A 20508-nucleotide genomic window follows, 5' to 3' on the forward strand; every position below is an offset into this window, starting at 1 on the left:
AGCCTGAGCTCTCACAGGTGCAGCAGTATAAAGCTGAGATGTTGCAAAAGGATAAGATCAGTTTCTTTGTACCCTCCAAGGCTGCACACTGTGTTGTGGGTACTCACTGAGATGGGAGGAATATCTGAAAGGGCCTAAAGCTTTTCTAAACTATGCCAAGTGATTCAACCTGAATGCTAGTCCCTGGTTTCAATCCCCTTGCCAGTGCAGGGAGCACCCACAATGTCAAACTGTACCCCTTGGTCCCCCTCATTTCCTCTTTGAAATCCAGTCTCCCTAGGAGGCTTCTTCAGATTCACACGAATGGATAATTTCCCCAATGACTCCCTCACCCCACTTCCAGGACACACCACACTTTTCATTTGGGAAGACTGTTCTTAGTTCTACTGCTTATATGTCCATGTAGAGTACAAGCATGATATCCAGAAGACAGGAATTCTGTGTCCATCCATACAACACCCAGATCCACTAATTAATGTTAACCAAGGGCTCCTTCTCTTGAAGACAAAGATGAAGTGATCAATACAATATCCTCAATCTCCACCCCACCCATCCTACCCCACATATTTAATAGAACCTAAAGCTGCTGGGAATACTTATTTATTTATTTGGTCTATTAACATCAAGATCTGCAAAAAACAACCTCTAAACACAAGAAAAGAAAACTCGAACATTAACATTCTTCTTCAATTTTGTGTAAGCTCTGCAGTACGGAAAATATACAAACTTCAAACAGCTGCAAAAATAGTGTCTTTGGGAGAAAATAGAGTTTCTACATTGATACAAGAAAAATAGGCATTTTTCTAATCCAACCCAGCTCTGGGGCAGGTGGAGAGTATAGAGTTGCCATTTGCCACCTGGAGGAATGCCAGCTGTCCCGCACCCCCACTACCCACCTGGGGCTGGGCAGGCTGGGCTGCTGCTTAAGACAATCTTTAGTCAGGGTGAAAGCGAGATGAAAATGCCACTTGGGAAAATGCCTGGTTCCCCCCCAGCCCGCAGCTTTATTGGTCAAGTGTTATGGCCCTTCAGGGCTGCTTTGGTCAGCTCCTCCAATGAGGAGGCATGGGGATGGGGGCTGAGAGGATGGGGGTTTCTATCTTCTGGTCTCCTCTTCTGTGTCTGTTGAGGAGGAAAGGGAAGAAAATCGGTGGCGTCCCCTCTCCTTCCATCACGGCCAGTTTGCTCCATGACAAGGACAAGGGCCTCCTATACAGTCATTTGGACTCACATCCCAGGGAGGGTGACTCAGAACCTTCTGGGTGAGTTTTCCACCAAGTGAGGGAAGTGGCAGGTACACAGGTGTGAGTCGTGAGCTGCCCAGCTGCTAGTGGAAAAGGCAGGTCCCCTCATATTCAGAGGGGCTGGTGTCCATCAGAAAGAGGACCTGGGGCTTTGACACAATAAATGAAAGTGCTTGAAGGCCGAGAGGGAAGGGCTCCTCCATCCCCCGTCTCAGGGGAGCTAGGGAGGGGCCTGCCACCAAGGCACTGGTCTCCATGGTGAAGGGGAAAGGGAGGGATTCTCAGACCACCAGGGAGCTCTGGAAAAGCACGGGCTCTTCTGATGGTGGGGTGCGCTGCCATGGCTCAAATGGCAGTGGGGAAGCCTTGGAGGCCTCTAGATCCTTCCGAGGTGGTGGCCTGGGGCTGGCGGGAGGAAGGGGAGACCCCGGGCTTGAGGGGCAGTTACGGAAGATGAAGCCCATGCTGGGGAAGAGGGGCTTCATCAAGCTGACAGGGCAGAAGGCTGAGCCGGTCGGGTTGAAATGGACTTTGTTCTTGTCAGGACAGGAAGTCAGGAAGGCCAGGTCAGGACCTGGAGACCTGGAAGATGGAGAGAGATACACAGACACACACGTACATGCATAGAGAAACAGCCAGTGAGAGAACGGTGAGAGAGATCACGGTGTCAGGGTGGCAGGGGAGCTGGGTCTCTGTTCAAACAGGATGGTAACTTGACCAAAAAACATAAAGCTACAAACAGTCTTTAGGCCCCTCAGCTCTTTATTTTTTAAAAATATGACTAAACAACAGTAAATACACTTTGGCTAGAAACAGGAGGGATTGAAGCTAAACAGGAAGGAGAACTTCCTGACAATGTGACTCTGGAGGAGGAGACCAAGGGATCTTTTCATTTGAAAGATTTCATCAGTGAACAGTGTTTTGGGGGCAGGCCACTTACCTAAAAGCAGAGATCCAGGCAAAGTGACTTTCTAAGGCTCTGTAGAGCCTGAAGCAGGGTTTCTCAGCCTTAGAACTACAGACATTTTGGGCTGGATAATTCTTTGTTGCAGGGTGGGGTGGGGGTAGGGGTGTGCTGTCCTGTGCACTGTAGGATGTTTAACAGCATCCCTGGCCTCTACCCACTAGATGCCAGTAGTACCATACCCCCTCCCCCACCCTTTTTGTTAGACAACTAAAAATGTTTCTTGACATTGCTAAATGTCCCCTTGGGGGCAAAAATGTCCCCCATTGAAATCCATTGGCTTAAAGAATCTAATTTTTGAGCACTTGTGAAAGGCAAGATTTTCAAAACTTTTGCTGGGAGGAAAGGATAGCAACAGCTATGAAAAAGGCAGCTAAACCTTACCGGAAGATCAAGGTTCTAACTCACCATGTGGTCTTGGCCACATCTGTCTCATCTTTAATGTGGGAAGAATCATCCCTACCTTTCTGATCATTTAGGGAAAATGGAAGGATAAAAAGAGGTTGGGTCAGAGAGTTCCTGAGTAAGGAATCCTTATGATAAAAAAGAAGATTATCTGGCCATGCTTAGAGGATTGTGAGATGCTCTGGTTGTGAGGATTCTGGATGAGAGGACAAACATGTGGGATGGTGGTGAGGTTCTGTCACTAATGGTTCCCAGCAATTCCCTCTTTCTTTCTTTCTTTTTTTTTCTTTTATTTTGGGGATGGGGTGGGGGCAGCTGTCTGATACAAGGATCTTAACCCTTGACGTTGGTGTTGTTAACACTGGGTTCTGACTGAGCTAAGCAACCTTTTATTGAAGTATATACACAGAAAAATACTCAGTGTACAGATTGGTAAATTGACTACCATTTTAATTCTAGTATTTTAATAATTCCAAAGCCCAGGAAAAAGAGCAAGGTGTGAGGAGAAGGCAGAGATCTGGCACAAAATGGGAAGAAGGCGAGGGTGGTGAAAAGGAAGGCCTGGGGTCCCAGAGACTCCACAGTGGCAAGGTGTCCCCTGACGCAGAAGGGTTTAAAAGAATCCCACTTTATAGGAAGGTAGGGAATGAGCAGGAGAGGGAATGTTCTGGGTGTGTGTGTGTACATGTGAGGAAGGTGACCAAGAGGAGACCAAGCAGCTCTCAAAGAACATGAGACAACCAGTATAACCCTCAACGGCTCGATCCTTGCCTGGGAAATCCAGGCGATCTTAGAGGGGTCAGCAGCTAGGAAAATGGGCCAAAAAAAGCCGCTAAGCACAAGAACTTCCCAAAAGGGAAGTTGATAAAATAAAGAGACCCCAATGAGCTGCAGAATTTCAATCCCAAGATATCTTAGAAAATAGTGGATGGATCACCATCTCTCTTAATGTGTTAATGCGAGGCAGGATGAGATGGTACGCCTTTAGGCCTCTTCTGGCACTACAAGTCCATGACAATCTCAAGACAAGGAACAGCCTAATTTCCACCAGCATTTCCGGGTTGTAATTACTCAACTATAATGTGGGTTGAGAGAGGGAGCAAGAGCTCAGAGTCTGCTGAAGCTACAAGGTCTGGCCTCTTCCTCCTACAAGTCCTCAAAGGACCCAGGGGTCTTGAAGGGACACCAGGTAACAGTGATGATAGTGACACCACCCCTGGTGACTACAGCTTTCTCTGTCACTCTTACTCTGGGTTATATTTTTACCTTTGACTACCACCGTGGGTTATCCTCTCATTTCACATGCAAATGGTGCCCTCAACACCCAGAACCCAGCCCCAGCTAAATCTTCACTCACACACCATGACTGAATTTCCTGACTGCCACTGAAACCACAACTTCCAGTGTGAATCTGTCAGGGGAAGTATTAATCTGGCAGGGGAAAATGAAATGAGCTCTATGGTGCCTGCTAAGGGCAGGCAAATGGAAAGGTTGGCTCTCAATTCTCTCTGCTAATGGGAGGGAATTGTAAAGAAATCACCAGAAGAAAGGCTTCTGTATTATCCAATCTGGTTTAGGAATATTCCACAGTCTTTACTTGTAAGGACTGGACATTTCTGGGAGTTCATGACACTTTGAGCCACTACAGCCACAGGGTGAAGACTTGACTCCGAAGCAACTGGAGAGATGTTTAGGCTCCCCATTCTACTGCAGTGGGGGTGCAACACCTCCAATAGCTGAGTGAAGAGAACTACTAGTACATTCTCTCTCCCTCTCTCTCTCTCTCTCTCTCTCTCTCTCTCTCTCTCTCTCTCTCTCTCTCTGATTACGGTCTAGCAAATTCTCACACCTTCCTCGGGGATGGAAAAAAATAGAAGAAACAAAGGGCTTAGGTTTCAGATATATTTTCTTTCCAGCTCCTGCTGTGCTTGTGGCTGGCATGTGGGCAGAGAGCAGGTTTCTATGGAGATAATGATAAGCAAAGATTTAAGTGCTCAGAGTAGGTAATGTCAACAAGTTTGATCGTGGAAAAACTGCAATGCTGATAATCTAAAGGTGACAACACCTCTATGACAAGAGAGAGTGCAAAGACTGAAGAAGGGCCTGTCAGGTGGAATAACATAGGGCTCCCCCTCCACCTTGCGCCTCCCTCCCATGCCCTGTCCACTTGATGTACTCACATGGCCTCTTCAAACACACGCACTCTCTCACAGCCTTCTGGAGGCTCGCGTTTGAAGACATAGCTGTGATTGGGCCGAGGGGAGGCAGCAAACGCAAGGACTGGAGAGGGGCTGCCATCTTCGAGGAGGTGGTGGCCTGGAGAGGAGACTGCAAACAGAGCAAAGCTGAGTCCAGTGGGGATGCAGGGAAGGCCTCTACTCTCCACAGCTCAGGCCTTGGGTAGCAAGAGTGAGGCTGGGAGACACATGGTAAGGTAGGTGGCAATGGTTATGCTAATCGTTTGTGTGTTTATACTTTACCTTAAAAAAACGTTTGAGGCAGCTTACAAAAATACATAGCATATAAAAGAATAAAAAAGCATAGCTGAATGGATGGGAAAATAAGGTGCATACCAACTCTGTATTCCCAGGAAGTAGGCTGGGACTGAAACTCCAAAGCTCAGCCTTAAAGGAATCCTAAATGCTGTCTCTCTCTGCTTTCTTCCAAGACTGCAACCCTTTGCCAGCCAACATACCACAGCTTCTTCCTTTCCACAGTCTTTAAAATCTATCCCTTCCTCCAGGAAGAACTCTGGTACTGACTCAGAGAAGCAATCTTTACTCAACCCCACTTGCAGGATAAAATTCCTCTCACTTTCTACACAGCAAATGTACTTTGCTTAGGTCGCAAATATTGACTCTATCTGTATTTATCTCACGTGTATTCCTTCTTACTCTATGCTCCATTTACTTCTGTGTATTGTTAGATCATGCCCTTGACCATCCTACCTAACAGGGTTGCTGTGAGAGTCAAATCAGATGATGCAGACAACAGTGTCTTATAATGCAGGGATCGTTATTAGGAGGTAGGAATCATGTCTCATTCTCTTCGTGAAGCAGCCAGGGAACACAAAAGTAGAGATTTGGAGTCAGAAATTTTGGGTTTCAGTCTGGGTCAAACTGTGTGACCCTGGGCAAGAAACACATTCTCTTATTTTGTATCATTCGCAATCACCTTGCAATCTATTGCTGGTAATGAGTACAGTAGACATCTAAATTCACTGGCTTTCTACTATAGCATGCTGGACTGGCCAAAAAATGGGATAGGAGGGATTGCTTCTTTGGATTCCAGTAACAATTAAATAAAAGTATAGATGCATAGACTTTATAAACCGTAAATGCGAATATTATGTCAAGAACCATATTATAGGGACTGGCCCGTGGCTCACTTGGGAGAGTGTGCTGCTGATAACACCAAGGCCACGGGTTCGGATCCCTATCTAGGTATGGCCGGTTAGCTCACTTGGGAGAGCATGGTGCTGACAACACCAAGTCAAGGGTTAAGATCCCCTTACCAGTCATCTTTAAAAAAAAAAAAAGAACCATATTATTATTGGTATAATTTGCAGAATAAAGATGACTCATAAAGCTATTCTAGTTGGTTAGTAGGTAATAATGTTGGGCTTGAAATTGGTTAGAGGTGGAAAAGGGATGTAGCCCACTCTGCTGCCTCAGCCTCGCGACTCACCTTTGTCATTGGGGACGCATGCCAGCTCCTCGATAGCACCCCGGTGTTCCTCATGGCTGGCCCGGCCAGAAGGCTGGGGGGATGCCAAGGGCATGGAGGGAGAGCTGGCAAGGTTGCCAGGCTCCAGGAGGAGAAGGGGATGGTCACAGCTGCCACTCTGGGGAGGGGCAGGGGCCCGGTGCCCATCAGGGATCTCGAGGATCTGACGAGGAAGAAAGACTCTCAGCCCTGGGGCTTTTCAAGCCTGCGGTACTGCAGTGACCCAGAGGGCCCCTGACATTCTTCTTGTCCTCTATTCAGAACACCACTTCCCAAAGCCATTTATTTCCCTGACTACCCCTCAATCTAGGAGAAACCCCTCCTGCTTCTCCTACTGCACTTGTTCTTTTCCCTCAGGGCACCTGCAGTCCAGTTTATAATCACATATTCTTTTGTACGGCTTGATCGATGTGTCATCCCCACCAGGCTATAAGCCTCATGGGGGCAGGGACCTTCTGCGTGCTGGGCTCTGGAAACACAAAGATGAATAATATATGCAGGGGGTACAATAGGGACAAACCACCAGGACACAGTAAGTACTGTAAGCCTTTGCAGGACAAGTCTGCAGATGATTACCTTTTTTTCTTTGATTGCCCTTTTTAAACATTCAGTGGTACTTGTACCCATGGCTCACCAAATTGTGTGCATGTGTTTGGGTGTATATAAAATCCTACATATAGTATAATCAGATTAAAAATCAACCAGCAGCTAAATCATAAACTGGGGAGTATGCCCATTAGAATTATATTAATACCACCCAATTGGCATTCCCCAATTATACTTTGTCAGTATAAAAATGTGCCTGAGTACAGAAAAGGTAGCTGTAATTCAGCCTGGGAGTGGGTTGGGGAGAAGGCTGCACAGGGGCAACCAGGCAGAGGGATGAATGTGTGTCACCAGGTGGAGATGGAGGGAGGGAAGTAGTATTACAGGCGGCATGAACCGAGGCACTGGTGGGTGCTCGTGCCAAGGATGCAGGGAACGGCGAGCTGGTAATTTGGCTGAAGAATGATGTCCAGCCCATTCCTCGCAGCTGGGGACCCTCCTCTGCCAATCCTTGCTCCTTTTTCTAATCACCACTCCAAAGCTTTCTCCAGTTACACCCACTTATCTCTGCTGTCCCTGTGGTTAAGTCCATTGGAGACTAATAAACTCCATTTGTGTTCGTTCCTTTTGCAGGCTCGAGTTTGTATATTACCGTTTATGCAGCCACAGCCCATGAGGCTCTGGAGAGCAAGCCTCCCACGTCCCCTCGTGCAGGCTCGGTGAGAGGCGGGGTCAGCGCACTCAGGGCGTGGCCGCCACTCACCCTCAGCAGCTCCTCTTCACCCTGCTCCTTCACAAACACCTCCTCCAGCTCTTGGTTGAGTCCTTCCAGGCTTCTGTGTAGGCAGGGGCTGAGTCGCAGGACAGAGGACTCCGAGGGGAAGCTGGGAGGGGACGCCTGAGGAGGAGGCAAATGAAGCAGTCACGTGCAACCCCACCAAGCACTGTGCAGTTGTCAGTTCTGACCAGAGGCAGTGGTCATGTCTACACAGCAGAACCAAATGAATAAAGGATGATTTGGAGATAGTCACAAATTGCCATCGGCCCCTTCAGTGGGGTTTTCTCCAGAAGTTGCAGCTCTGAGAGGTCTAGCATGTGCTTTCAGAGTCATTGCCTCAATTGTACAGGGGTAAGGGTAGAGGAGAGAAAATTCAGAACAGCAAGAAGCCCTTCCAATGTCACTCCTCAAGTCCAAGTTTGGACTAAAGTTTCACAAAGCATGCAATGTAGTAAGGCTCAGGAGCTGCAGGACCCAAGACAGCTCTGCTCACACAGGGGAGTCTACCATGGAGGAAGACAATGGGGAGAGGGTCAGAGGAGAAAACATACCCTCAGTGCTCCCCGCACTGCGTGGTCCCCTTGGAGTGGGGAGCCCCGCTCCTTCTCTTTGCTGCTGCGGCTCAGCTTCGTCCTCTGCAGTTGTTGCTTCAACTTGGTGATCTAGCAGCCCAGAGACAGGGAGGAGAGGCTGTGATGCCAAGCAAAAGTTCTCCAGGCCCCTCCTCCCAGGTGTGGCCCCTGCCAGAGGCCCGTGAAGATACATGAAAGGGAGATGGAAGTTAATCTTCCATCTCAAAATAGTTCAGTGGTAAACAATGTGATGATAGGTTCCTCAAACAAGGTGGATACCTTCCTAACTAGACCATTTGATTTTTTGAATTACCATGCCTTCTTTAGATGGATCAGTTTCCAAAAAATTAAAAATACGCAACACTGAAACCATTTTGTCTTTCAGAGATTCCAAAGGCATGGAATACTACTCTATTAATAGCTATGGAAGATGACGTTTCTCAATGCTGATGGCAGTTCACTCCTCTACGTACATGCGCAACTATCTCAAGAGCCCCGAGATCAAGAAGGATGAAAATATTCTCCCCCATTTTATTTTACTTTTAAAATTTGTTTGTTTGTTTGTTTTAAAAGATGACCGGTAAGGGGATCTCAACCCTTGACTTGGTGTTGTCAGCACCACGTTCTCCCAAGTGAGCTAACCGGCCATCCCTATATAGGATTCGAACCTGTGGCCATGGTGTTATCAGCACCACACTCTACCGAGTGAGCCACGGGCCGGCCCTATTCTCACCCATTTTAAAGGAGACTATACCAAATAAGGATAAGCTTTCAAGGAGGAATATCAGATTTCATCTTGACTTCCATATCCTGGAACAATTACAGTTATCATCAATAATTTTGAATATTATCCCTGTCACATTTGTAATTCTGGACCTTCTTGCCCTCATCTGGCAAATGCTCAGGAGATGCAGAGCTAGTTAAATATGAGCCTAAACGAAATGGAATTCAGAGAGTAGATCTGCTGCTCTTAGCCTTGCCATTTATGAATGTAGCCGAGAAGGAAGTGCTGTCAGATTTAATGTTGTGGATTGCTCACACCGTGATTCCCCACCCTTAGTGTGAATAACTTGCTTACTCTGATCACCGAAATATTTATTTCCCCAGTCTTACACTCACAGTGCATCCCCTTCATATTTTCTCATTGTTTTCTGTAACAAGGAGAGCAGAAGCAACTTCCTCTTGTAAAGGGGTTGAGGGTGAGTCCTAGCAAGTTGTTCCTCTCAGGAGGAGCTGGTTTGGGAGCCCTGGAATTCTAGCCTGGCTTTCTCTACTCAGCCTCAATGACTTTAGCCCTCCTGAAGGAGAGGGAGGGCCAGGAAAATGTGTTTGGGAACACATCATTATTTTTCTCTTTTAAAAATCAGGCTGGATGAATAGTTAAGTAGTAAATGAAGTTGAGGGCTCCCAAATCCCAGGAACTCACTCCCTGTCTTCCCCCAGCCTCTGAGCTGCTTATCTGGATCCAACCTCAAAGTAAAGTGAGAATAACAGTGGTTCCAACCCTGTGCCAGCAGTCACTGGCCAAGCCCTTCCCTAACAGGAGGGTCTGGGCTCCCCTAAGAACTGACCACAAGGAGTGGGGGGAGTCGCATTGAAGGAGCCATCTCATCAGGAAAAGGCTAGGAGGAGGCAAGTGAGACTAGGAGCATGATTCCACTTTGGAGCAGATGCATCACCTGGTGCTGGGGGACGAAGAGGCAGCTTGCCTAGCCGGGCAGTCAGAAAGGGCAGTTACCTCTTTCCGGTGGTCTGTGCTGCCCCAGGATGCTGAGCGCTTATGTGTGCAGGAGTTGGCCTGCTCACCTTCTAGCTCTTGCCAGGACAGAGGGGTCTGCAGGGGGAGAAACATAGTGAGTTACGGCAGCTTCTCGGGCAGGCACTGGGGAAGCAGACAGTTTCCTGGTAGAGGTGGTGGCCCTTTCAAGGTTCTCTCACCTGCTCATCAACCTCCTGAAAACTCCCAGCCTGTTTTGTTCCAGGCTTCTCAACCTGCACTGCCTCCTTACCAACTCACATCCTCCAGGAAACCTTCTCTGATGACTCGATAGGGCCAACCTCCTCTTTACTCTTTTATGAATTTTATGTGTGTATTCCAGATGCTCCCCAATGGTGACAACAAGTATTGCCCTTCCTATCCCAACCAGCTCCAAAAGAGCCTGGCCTCAGGGAATCACTGGCATTCTTTATTCTTTCACCCTGTGTGTGGCTAGCACAGGCTCAAGCTCCTAGGAGCCCAATGAAAACAAGTTGATGGACAGGACTCCATTAAGGAATTATTAAGTGGTAAAACTGGAGAAAGGTCAACATAGGTCCCCTCAGCAAAGCAGGAGACTCCTGTATCGTGCAATGCCTCAAACTTGTTCCTTAATTTTTCCCCGAACACAGAATAGGTGTTGGGGGCCCTAAAGTTCTCCCAAACCAAGTAGGGAGGACACACTTTCAGAAAGGAAGAGGCCAGAATTTTGAACCCAGCCCTGATTTTTGACCCCTTATGGCCTTATCACTACTCCTCCTGGGCCCTGTCCTGCCCCTTGGGAGAACAGGGCTCTCAGTCTGCCACCCTCCCTCCCGCCTGCATGGAAGACTGAGGGCCCAGAATGGAGGCAGGGAGAGCTGTAGAACCACTTCCTGAGCCCCCACCCAAGGGAGGAAGTTGTTGGCTCTAAGCATGAAGCCAAGAGGCCCAGATCCCTTCCCACCACCAATATCCCTACTTCCATTCCAAGGGGGGGCCTGGGGGGAATGCTCCAGTGGAACCCGTTCCTCTCTAACTTCTTTGCACAAGCTGCCAAAGGCACAAGGGCCTGGGAACCATCTCCTCCAAGAGATCTGCTGACCTCCCTCAAGAGGCTGCTGCAAACAGAAAAGGGGGAGGATAAGGGAGGAAAAACAACTACTCACCACCCAACAGCTGCTACGAGGAGCTGGGCGGGGGCAGCATGAACAGGACTGTAAGAGTGGACTGCCATGTGTGACAGCTGTAGCAGAGAGAGGCCACTGGGGACTAAGTCTCCCTGACTCTTCCTTCTCCCAGCTGCCCACTGATCAGAACATGTATGTACTGAGCTGTGCGACATAGCCAGGGTGAGACAATGCCCTAACTTCCTTGTCCTGATGTTAGCATCACAAAGAGGACATCCAGAGAGCCATTCTCCCACAGTTCCCTCCTTTCAGAAAAGGACAGGTAGCACATCCTTCAGGACCATATCTTGGGCACAAACCCCAAAGCCCTAGAGGTGAAGCTCTGACAGTATATGAAGACCAAGCAGCTGGTCTACTTCCACATGCTTGTGTCTCTCTAAAGCAAGGTGTTATCAGAGAGCACCTCAAAAAAGGCTTCTGCACATACTGAAAAGTGAGTGAGGAAGCCCATTTCTCCCATAGCCCCTTCAGCCCAGCAGACACATGAACAGTTCTCCCTTGCCAGGGCTCCACAGCCAACCCTATAGATTACTAGCTCTGCTGATCAAACCACTGCATCTCACAGAAGTCTGCTGTCCCTGGAAAGGTAGCAGAGGCTATAGAGGAGGGATGACAGAAGCTAAGGTGACGATGCCCATTTTCCCTCCTACCAGAACATACTGAACTCACAGGTGGATGGCGCGAAGTAGGAAAAACAGCCACACATGCAGGCTGCCATCTCTTGCAAACTCTACCTTCTTTCTTCTGGAACACGTGAGGGGGTGGAAGGAGATATGTAGGCTAGCATAGGGTTTAGAAAGGACGTGAAGGGCCGAGCCCGTGGCGCACTCGGGAGAGTGCGGCACTGGGAGCGCAGCAGCGCTCCCGCCGCGGGTTCGGATCCTATATAGGGATGACCGGTGCGCTCACAACGCTCAATGGCTGAGCGCAGTGCGGCCGGTCTCAAAAAGGACAAAAAAAAAAAAAAAAGAAAGGACGTGAAGATCATGGGAGCTAGGATCATCTTCTCTCTATCCATTTCACCCCAGCTCTCTCTGCTCAGCAACATCCTCAACCATTGCCTACTCTGTGTAAACTACCAAGGCCATTGCTTTGTCTCAACACTCACCCCCTGGCCATAGATATCACCATCTGACCCTTTATCCCACAGACTCTCTCTCTATACTTGGCTCTCTGTCCTACCCAGGCAAACCCTTCTCCATCTCCTTTTTCTTACCTTACCCCCTAACCTCTAAGCCTGGTCTCCCCATCTAAGATGGCTTGCCCTACCATTCCCAGTCTTCCCGTCAGGGAGCCTTTCCCAACTTGTTCACCTCATGCTGATGGCTCCTTAGCTCTGTGTCTCCTCTGTGCAGATGGGCCCAGGGTATACATCACTCACACATTCAAAAATAGCTATGAATGCATACTGTGTGCCAGGAACTGCTCCAGGTACTGGGGACACAACAGTGCACAAAATAAAAATCCTTGTCTCCTCTGAGTTTATGTTCTAATTGGGGACACAGCTTAAACAGTGACAAGTGCTAAAGAGAAAAATACAGCAAAGAGAGGGGATAGGAATGCTGGGCATGGGGGACACAACTTGAAATGTTGGAGAGGTCCAAAATGAGAAGGCGATATCTGAATAAAAACATGGAGAAGGTGGGCCAGCCCGTGGCTCACTTGGGAGAGTGTGGTGCTGATAACACCAAGGCCACGGGTTCAGATCCCTATATAGGGATGGCCGGTTGGCTCACTTGGGAGAGCGTGGTGCTGACAACACCAAGTCAAGGGTTAAGATCCCCTTACCAGTCATCTTTAAAAAAATCATGAAAGCTGAATAAAACTTATTCAATAAAGCACTATTCTTTAAAAAAAAAAAAAAAACATGAAGAAGGTGAGTGAAATCTGAGATGAGAACGATCCAGACAGAGGGAACAGCAAGTGCAAAAGCCCTGAGGCAGGAGTGAGCCTGGTGTGTTTGAGGACGTTAGGAGACCAGTGTGGCTGGAGCAGAGTGAACCAGGGCAGAGTACAGAAGATGAGGTCAGTACATGTGACAGGTTGAAAAACTGCCCCCCAAAGATATCAGGAACCTATAAATGTTACCTGGAACCTATAAATGTGACCTTACATGGTAAAGTTTTTGCAGATTTGATTAAGAATCTTAAAACGGGGGCCGGCCCGTGGCTCACTCGGGAGAGTGCGGTGCTGATGACACCAAGGCCACGGGTTCGGATCCCATACAGGGATGGCCGGTTGGCTCACTTGGGTGAGTGTGGTGCTGACAACACCAAGTCAAGGGTTAAGATCCCCTTACCGGTCATCTTTAAAAAAAAAAAAAAAAGAATCTTAAAATGGGAAGATTATCCTGGATCATCGCAGTGGGCCCTAAATGCCATTATAAGTGTCCTTGTAAGTGAGAGGTAGGCAGAGGGAGATTAGACATACACAGAAGAGAATAAGGTAATATGACCACAGAGGCAGAAATTGGAGGTGGCTACAGGCCAAGGAATGCCAGCAGCCACTAGAAGCTGGAAAATGAAGAGTGTGGCCCTGCCAACACTGTGATCTCAATCCAGTGAAAGTGAACTTGGACTTCTGGTCTCTAGAACTGTGAGAGAATAAATTTCTCTTGTTTTAATCCACTATGCTTGAGGTAATTTGTTAAAGCAGCCTCAGGAACCTCATATGGTAGGTTATCCTGTGTCTGAAGCTGTTTACATGCTGTCAATGCCAGGCAGGTGTGTATGTAGGTGTGAGCTGGGAGTGTCAGGAGGGGGGACCATGCCCCCCTTATTTTCAGTGTTCCTGGATGGACAGGACTCTCCTCTTTGGGTCTCATCATGGAGGTTTCAACCAAGGTCCCTTGGGAGCACAGAAAAGTCACAGCTGAGGAGGGCTACCCTGCATAGTACTACCCTTTTGGCCACAATAGGTGTCAAGCCATGCTGTGTGGCAGCACTGTTCATAGTCATTCTAGGTGACCCTTTGGAAGCAGGGTAGCACTGGAGCTCAGCAGGCTAAAAATGTCATGTTTGTCACAGGGACTTCTGCACTGGAACAGACTCATTTAACACCCCAGCCTGGGGGAATAGGTAAGGTAGAAGCAGGACTGGACTATGAGTGGCATCAGCCAGGTGTGCAGATGACACTTAGGTTGTGCACAACTGGACATGGTTAGACCAAGGAGGTCTTACCTGGGATTCTGAGATCCCAGAGCAACATGTGGAAGGGTAACTGGGTATGGGGGTGGGCGACAGCTTCCCAAAGAGCCGCCTACTATAACGAGGAGGAGCAGGATGGAGCTAAAACCCTCCACACAGGAACCTTTTTCTCGGCCCCCTAACCAACTACTTTTCTACCTGCACTCCATGACCAGAGGCTGCTGGCCTTCGCTGTGTCCAGTGACCTTGGCACCTGAGCAAGCTCCACATGCAGAGCTAGACTGGACTCTGAGAACACAACCCACTATACTTGTGCGGAAGCAAAGAGCAGCATGGTGCCTGGCCTGGTGTAGATGGTCAGTAACTACATGTTGAACTAAAATTCAGCAGGGAATCAGTCCCTTAGGGCTCTGGCCAAACCAAAAGGAAGGAAAAGGCTCTGAGGGTGGTCCGCTGGCCAGCACTGAGAATTCTGGCTGCAGGTGGCCAAGGCCACCATCTCTGGCCCTACAGTGACTATGCAACCCTCAGATTTTCCATCATGGTCCCGTTTTCAAATATTCAGTGCTGCTGTCACACCATATGCTGAGCAACTGGTCCTGATTGCCAGTTTGGAAAATAGGCAATGTGCCCAGGCCCCCAAACCCACAGAGAAAAACATTTTAAAAAGGCCCACGATGGCCAGACTCAATTGTGTGTCATCACTGAATGTGGAGGCACTGGCTTGGGAAAAGGGGGAGGACAGCACACAGGTAGGGAAAAGATACAGAAAGGGAAGTCTTCCCAACCAGCACGCCCATCTCTGCCTCTGACCTTCATGACACTCCATGAGGTTTGTCAAGGACCTAAGCGATGGTTTTTTTTTTTTTTTTTTTCAAAAAAGTAAGTCAAGGCTAAAGAAAAATAAAAATTGCATAATAGAGGCTTCCCACCTCACCTGGAGAAAGCAGCGGAATCAGGGCTGGGGATGAGTAGAATGGGGTGGGGCTGCACAGGGCAGGTACCAGGTTCCCATCTGTTGACAAGATATAAGCAGGGGAACTTTGCTCAAACAGTCATTGCAGCTGTGGTGAAGCCACTTCCTCCCTTCAGAAGAGTATGAGAAGACTCGAATGCTTTGCACAGCAAAAAGAGAGAGGGGAGACCACAGCCACCAGTATGTGCTGCCATCACTGGCCCAAGCCCGGGCCCAGCCACTAGGAGGGGCCAGCCCAAAGCACTTGGTGGCCAGCTCTGGTTTACCAACTGACTTAGGGGAGGGTGGTCCAGAGAGGGGAAAACATATTCAGATAGACCTAGGGAATCCTGATAAAGTCCTGCAAGACACAAAGAAACCTGCAGATGATGGTGATCTGCACTGGAGCCTTCCCAGCCTTTCCTGGAAGTTACTCTAAACTCTTCCTTGCAGGTAACAGGCTAGTCTCTGGGAGACCTGGCCATCCCTCTCCTATTGTTCCTCCTGGCTCACATGCAGCACTTCTTCCCCAACTACTACATTCACCCCTCCTCCTCCTTCCTAGAACATCCAGTTTGCCAAATAGGATCCATCCACACTCCTCTTCTTCCTTTGCCCCAATTATTTGGGTACCCATTTCTCCATGTCAGACTGTAAATTGCCTGAAGATTGTCCTTTATCATTTGTACCTGCCTAAGAGCTTTAGACACAGCCAGGAAGGGAATACTGGGATTGTTGACAGTACAGGGATATGTTCAAAAACTGACAGCTATTAGCTCCATCTTCTGCCCTGTGGAGAAGCCTCAAGTACACAGCATGCCCAGCTCTCTAAATGGCAGGTGTTCTGTGCTTGCTGCCCAAGTCTGAAACTTTCTTGGAGTGGGCAGAACCCTTGCCTCCTGTAGGGGTTTCAGAGGAAGAAGCTGCTTAGCCTAAACCATAACTATGGCTTCTGACTCACTGTGAGGCATGCCCTTCGGAGTGCCAGGCTGATGTGGTCTCCAAACACATAATCTGGCTGCTGGTTTGGGGTGGGGGTTGAGGGGCTGGGTTAGGCAAGTAAGAGAGCAGTAATGAGTGCCTGCCAGTTATGGTGGAGGTACCAGAAAATAAACTACTACACTAGGTTGGCTAGAAGAGAAAGGGTAGAAGGTGGGGGTAAGGGTGGGAATAGCCCCCTTCTAGTTCAAAGAAACTAGGGAAAGGTTCTGGTATCAATCCATTTTTAACAGGTTACAAGTTTTCAAGGACTTGGTAGATCCTGCCTCCTTCCCTTCCTTCTACCTTTTCCCACACTCCCTTGTATCTCCCCAGTAAAACCTCTCCTTCATCTCCAGTCCTCTCCGGGTGACATCCCAGTGCTAGTAGGGAAGGAAATCCAATTATTTAGGGAGATGTCAGGAGAGCCTCTGGCCCTCACAGTGTAATACCAGTGTTGAAGAAGGTGGCTTGTGCCAGGCCTGGGGGCTCAAGCAGGAATTTAAATAGAGCCCAAAACCTAGAAGCAGAAAATTCCCAGAAGACCAGGAATGAAAGTTGGACAGAGTGCATATTTTTGTTTGGATGCCGACGTTGATCAGAATTCTCCCACCTCCTGACTGCAGCCACAATATTGACAGGTTGCTAAGAGTTCCTCGAGGGCTGGAGCCCATCCCAGGGAAAAGAGGAAAGCTGCATGGCTCGGCCTTGCCAGACCCACGGAGGCACATCGCTGACCTCTGTCTTGCTGTGGCAAGAAGCCCAGACTTGTTATATAAAAGATCTGGCCTGCAGCTGGAGCCTGAGCAAAAACACACAGCCTAGAGCTCATGTCTCTCAACCCGGCAAGGGAACATCTAAGGCCAACCCTGCCTTGAGTTGACAAAGAGAGAGCTATTTCAAGAGTGGGATGGTGCCTTCCTAGAAGGACAGCAGCAGGAAATGACAGGGATGGGGATAGGTGGGCTACACAGAAGCCTGACCTCTGACAAAGGTGGATGCAATCATGAGCTTACATACTCAAAGCAATCTCAAGACCTGCTCCTCCAGGAAGCCCTCCTTGACTAGACATATTATTTGGACTGAGCACTCCCCTCAAAAGAAAAAGGGGTGTGTGCTCTCAGGCCCATAAGGGGAAAGCATAATCTATCCTACTTGCCCTGTTCAAAGGATAGAGGGAACATCAGTGCCCCAGGCTCCCAGGAAGTAGGCCCACTCTGTCTGCTATTTGGAGTGTATGCTCCCTTCTCATTCTATTCATAGATATAAAGAGGGCCATCAATTTTAAATACAGCAAATTCTTCTTAGTTCAAGATGGGGTATTCCCATGAGAATTACCCTCCTCTAACCTTTGCCAGACATTTGGCCCCCTCTTATCCCTTGGCTGTCTACTTGTTGGCCTTCATGGAACTGGAATCCAGACTCCTAGAAGCCAAATCTTGTCCTCATTTCCTTATTCTCCATTTCAACATGCCAAGAACAGTACAGAGCATTCAAACATTCACTAGAAACATATGAAAAACAGATCTCAAATAAAATAAATAAAAAATAAGGAACTGATATGATATGCCCAGAAGAGTAAAGTGACCTGCACAGAGCACTTTCACACATCACTTGGCCATCAAGTCACCTACAAGTAGGCAGAGTAGGCACACTCCACCCTGCTTGCAAAGGAAGAGCTGACTCACCCAAAATTACCCAGAATGAAGGGCTGACTCTCAGCCTACTGTGTTTTCTACATTGTTTCTCTTTATCTAAGAACAACTAATTTGTTCTGAAGTTAAACAGGAATGGGTTAAAGCTGCATCAAAAGGAGATTTGCCCATCAGTTTAACTGCTAAGAACGTTGAAGTCCTGAATCAGATTAAGAAATAACTTTGTATCATATCATGTGTGAGATGACTTTTTGCTCAGGCTAATACTATCTTACCCAAAAACTGATAAATGGACTGGAGATCTGTGAAAATTCCTTCCAAGCTTAGATTCTTAATGAAAAGACTGTCCGAAAGAAAAATACTGATGGAGAGGAACCTGGGCTCCACAGGACTCAAATGGGTCCACTGAAATCCTAGGCTGGGTTGCTGCCAAGGAATAACTCTCCATTATCTGAGAACTCTCCACTCCTATTACTCCAATGGGATCTATTTTGGCTGAGCACACTTTTTGGCCCCTTCTTCCGGTTGTCTTGGGATTGTAAACTCAATTGAATGTTGGCCCCAGTTTAATTTTAGCAAGGTAAATCTCATTTTTTAAAACCTAGGATAAATTCCAAAGCCAGCTGTTGATTACCTACACATGAATACTCAAAGCCAAACTGAAAAATCCAGATTGACTTCTCTCTTCCACCAGACAGGTGGAATGCAAACTCATTTTCATGTAAGTTTACCAAAACAACAATAACAACAAGCTGGTAAATATTATGAGATGAAAAGCTACATGGTGAATATGCACAACCCAAACCCAGGACAAATCATTTCAATGACTGAGAGTAGATAAGTAGACCAAAGCCTCCGCGGCCAACCTCCTGCCCCATCCTTATCCCTTATCCCATTAGGAGAGAGCTTCATTACCTGGGTGGCCTTGTCATTGGTACAGCAGGTGAAGGCCCCATCAGCATCTCGTGGCCACTGGCCCAGAAGGTAGGAGCTGAGGATGGTGTCCAGGGAGAACGTACGTCGGACCTGGGGTGGCTGAGGCCTACACACTGACTTTTCTGGGGCCACTGAACATGGGACGCTGGCTGGAAGAGAGCACAGCCCATACACCTTGACATCAGCATGGAGGAAGGAGACATGGCAACCAACTCTCTTCTGATTGCCACATCTTCACTTACATCCACCTCACTCCTGAAAGAATTTGTAGCAGCCTGCAAAAGCACACGCAGTCTGACAAGAGCTTTCCTGACTTACCAGCTAGGCTTTATCACTGGAAACAGTATATACCACTTTACTTTGGACTTAGGGGTCACTTTATAAATGTCCTCACCTTTTTCCTGTTCCTAATGGACTGTGAACTGGGAGCTCCTAGGTCTCCACAATGAGTTTCCTGAGAGCAGCACTGTTGCCCATCACTAAAGAGGGAATTCTAAGTGGACAAAACCCAAATTTTCTTACATCTTTGATCTCCTGCCCTTCTTCCTCCCTCCAGCACCCATTGCAGGGCTCTTATGCACAGCACAAATTCAACCCAATTAACTGAAGGACTCTTCATACTTCCTTCAGGACTAGTTAGCTCCAGGGAATCTAGGTGACTGAGATGAAGAAAACAATGTAATTATTTTCAACTATGCAGGATTGAGGAATCCAGTTTAGGAAAATATCCAAGTCTTTTTGTTCTCTCCTCTGTCTCTGACTTCTATCTAAATGAGATTAAAAATAAAGCAATTATATATCAATTCATTTTATTTTTACTTTGGTTAAAGCTTTCTAGGAGAAGGTAAAAGATGAAACTGTTGATAAAATGTAAGCATTCTGGAATCATCTGGATTGATCCTGTTTTCCATGGCCATATCCAAAATACTCTACTATCTTAAGATCTATAAAGGCTCTTTTTTTTAAAACACAACAGAATGTTTTCACATTGGGGGTAATCCCATGATAATTCATATGTATATTAAACACAGCAAGAAGAACTGAGGACTGTAGGTATAAATAAACTTGAAGAGCTTTACATTAAAAAGACACTAAAAGGTTGGCAGTTCCTTAAAAAGTTAAACATAGAAACTACCATATGACCCAGCACTCCATGTTAGGTATAGACCCCCAAAGAACTGAAAGGAGGGACTTGGAGAGATATTTGCACACCCATGTTCAAGGCAGCATTAGTCACAATAGCCAAACAGTGGAAGCAACCCAAGTTCCATTGACAGATAAATGGATAAACAAAATGTGATATATCTATACAATGGAATATTATTCAGTCAAAAAGGAAGGGAATTCTGACACATGCTACAATACAGATGATGCTAAGTGAAATATGCCAGATACAAAAAGACAAATATTGTATGATTTCACTTATATGAGGTACCTAGAATAGGCAAATTAATAGGGACAGAAAGAATAGATGTTACCAGGGGCTTAGGAGAAGGGGGGAATGGCAATTATTGTTTAATGGGTACAGAGTTTCTGTTTGGAATGATGAAAAAGTTCTGGAAATGGATAGTGGTTATGGCTGCATAACACTGTGAATGTACTTAATGCCACTGAATTGTAAACTTAAAATGTTTAAAATGGTAAATTTTACATTATTTACATTTTACCAGAATAATAA

General features: G+C 47.3%; 1 protein-coding gene across 2 annotated transcripts; it reads right to left on the minus strand.

Annotated features, from left to right (window-relative positions):
* Positions 1-584: 584 nt before the first annotated feature.
* On the minus strand, positions 585-18973 carry FAM117A (family with sequence similarity 117, member A). 2 transcript variants are annotated; one of them, XM_008571800.1, is made up of 6 exons: positions 18810-18973; positions 8215-8325; positions 7649-7783; positions 6301-6502; positions 4794-4941; positions 585-1826 (listed from the first exon to the last, which is right to left on the minus strand). In XM_008571800.1, the coding sequence occupies exons 4-6, from the start codon at positions 6392-6394 to the stop codon at positions 1526-1528; spliced, it is 543 nt and encodes a 180-aa protein (XP_008570022.1). In that variant the 5' UTR covers positions 6395-6502; positions 7649-7783; positions 8215-8325; positions 18810-18973; the 3' UTR covers positions 585-1525. The 2 variants fall into 2 exon arrangements, with proteins under 2 accessions (XP_008570022.1, XP_008570021.1); XM_008571799.1 differs by lacking the exons at positions 7649-7783; positions 8215-8325; positions 18810-18973 and adding an exon at positions 7538-7621.
* Positions 18974-20508: the final 1535 nt, after the last annotated feature.

Source organism: Galeopterus variegatus, unplaced genomic scaffold, assembly GCF_000696425.1.
Source record: "Galeopterus variegatus unplaced genomic scaffold, G_variegatus-3.0.2 Scaffold723, whole genome shotgun sequence".
Taxonomy (NCBI): Eukaryota; Metazoa; Chordata; class Mammalia; order Dermoptera; family Cynocephalidae; genus Galeopterus; species Galeopterus variegatus.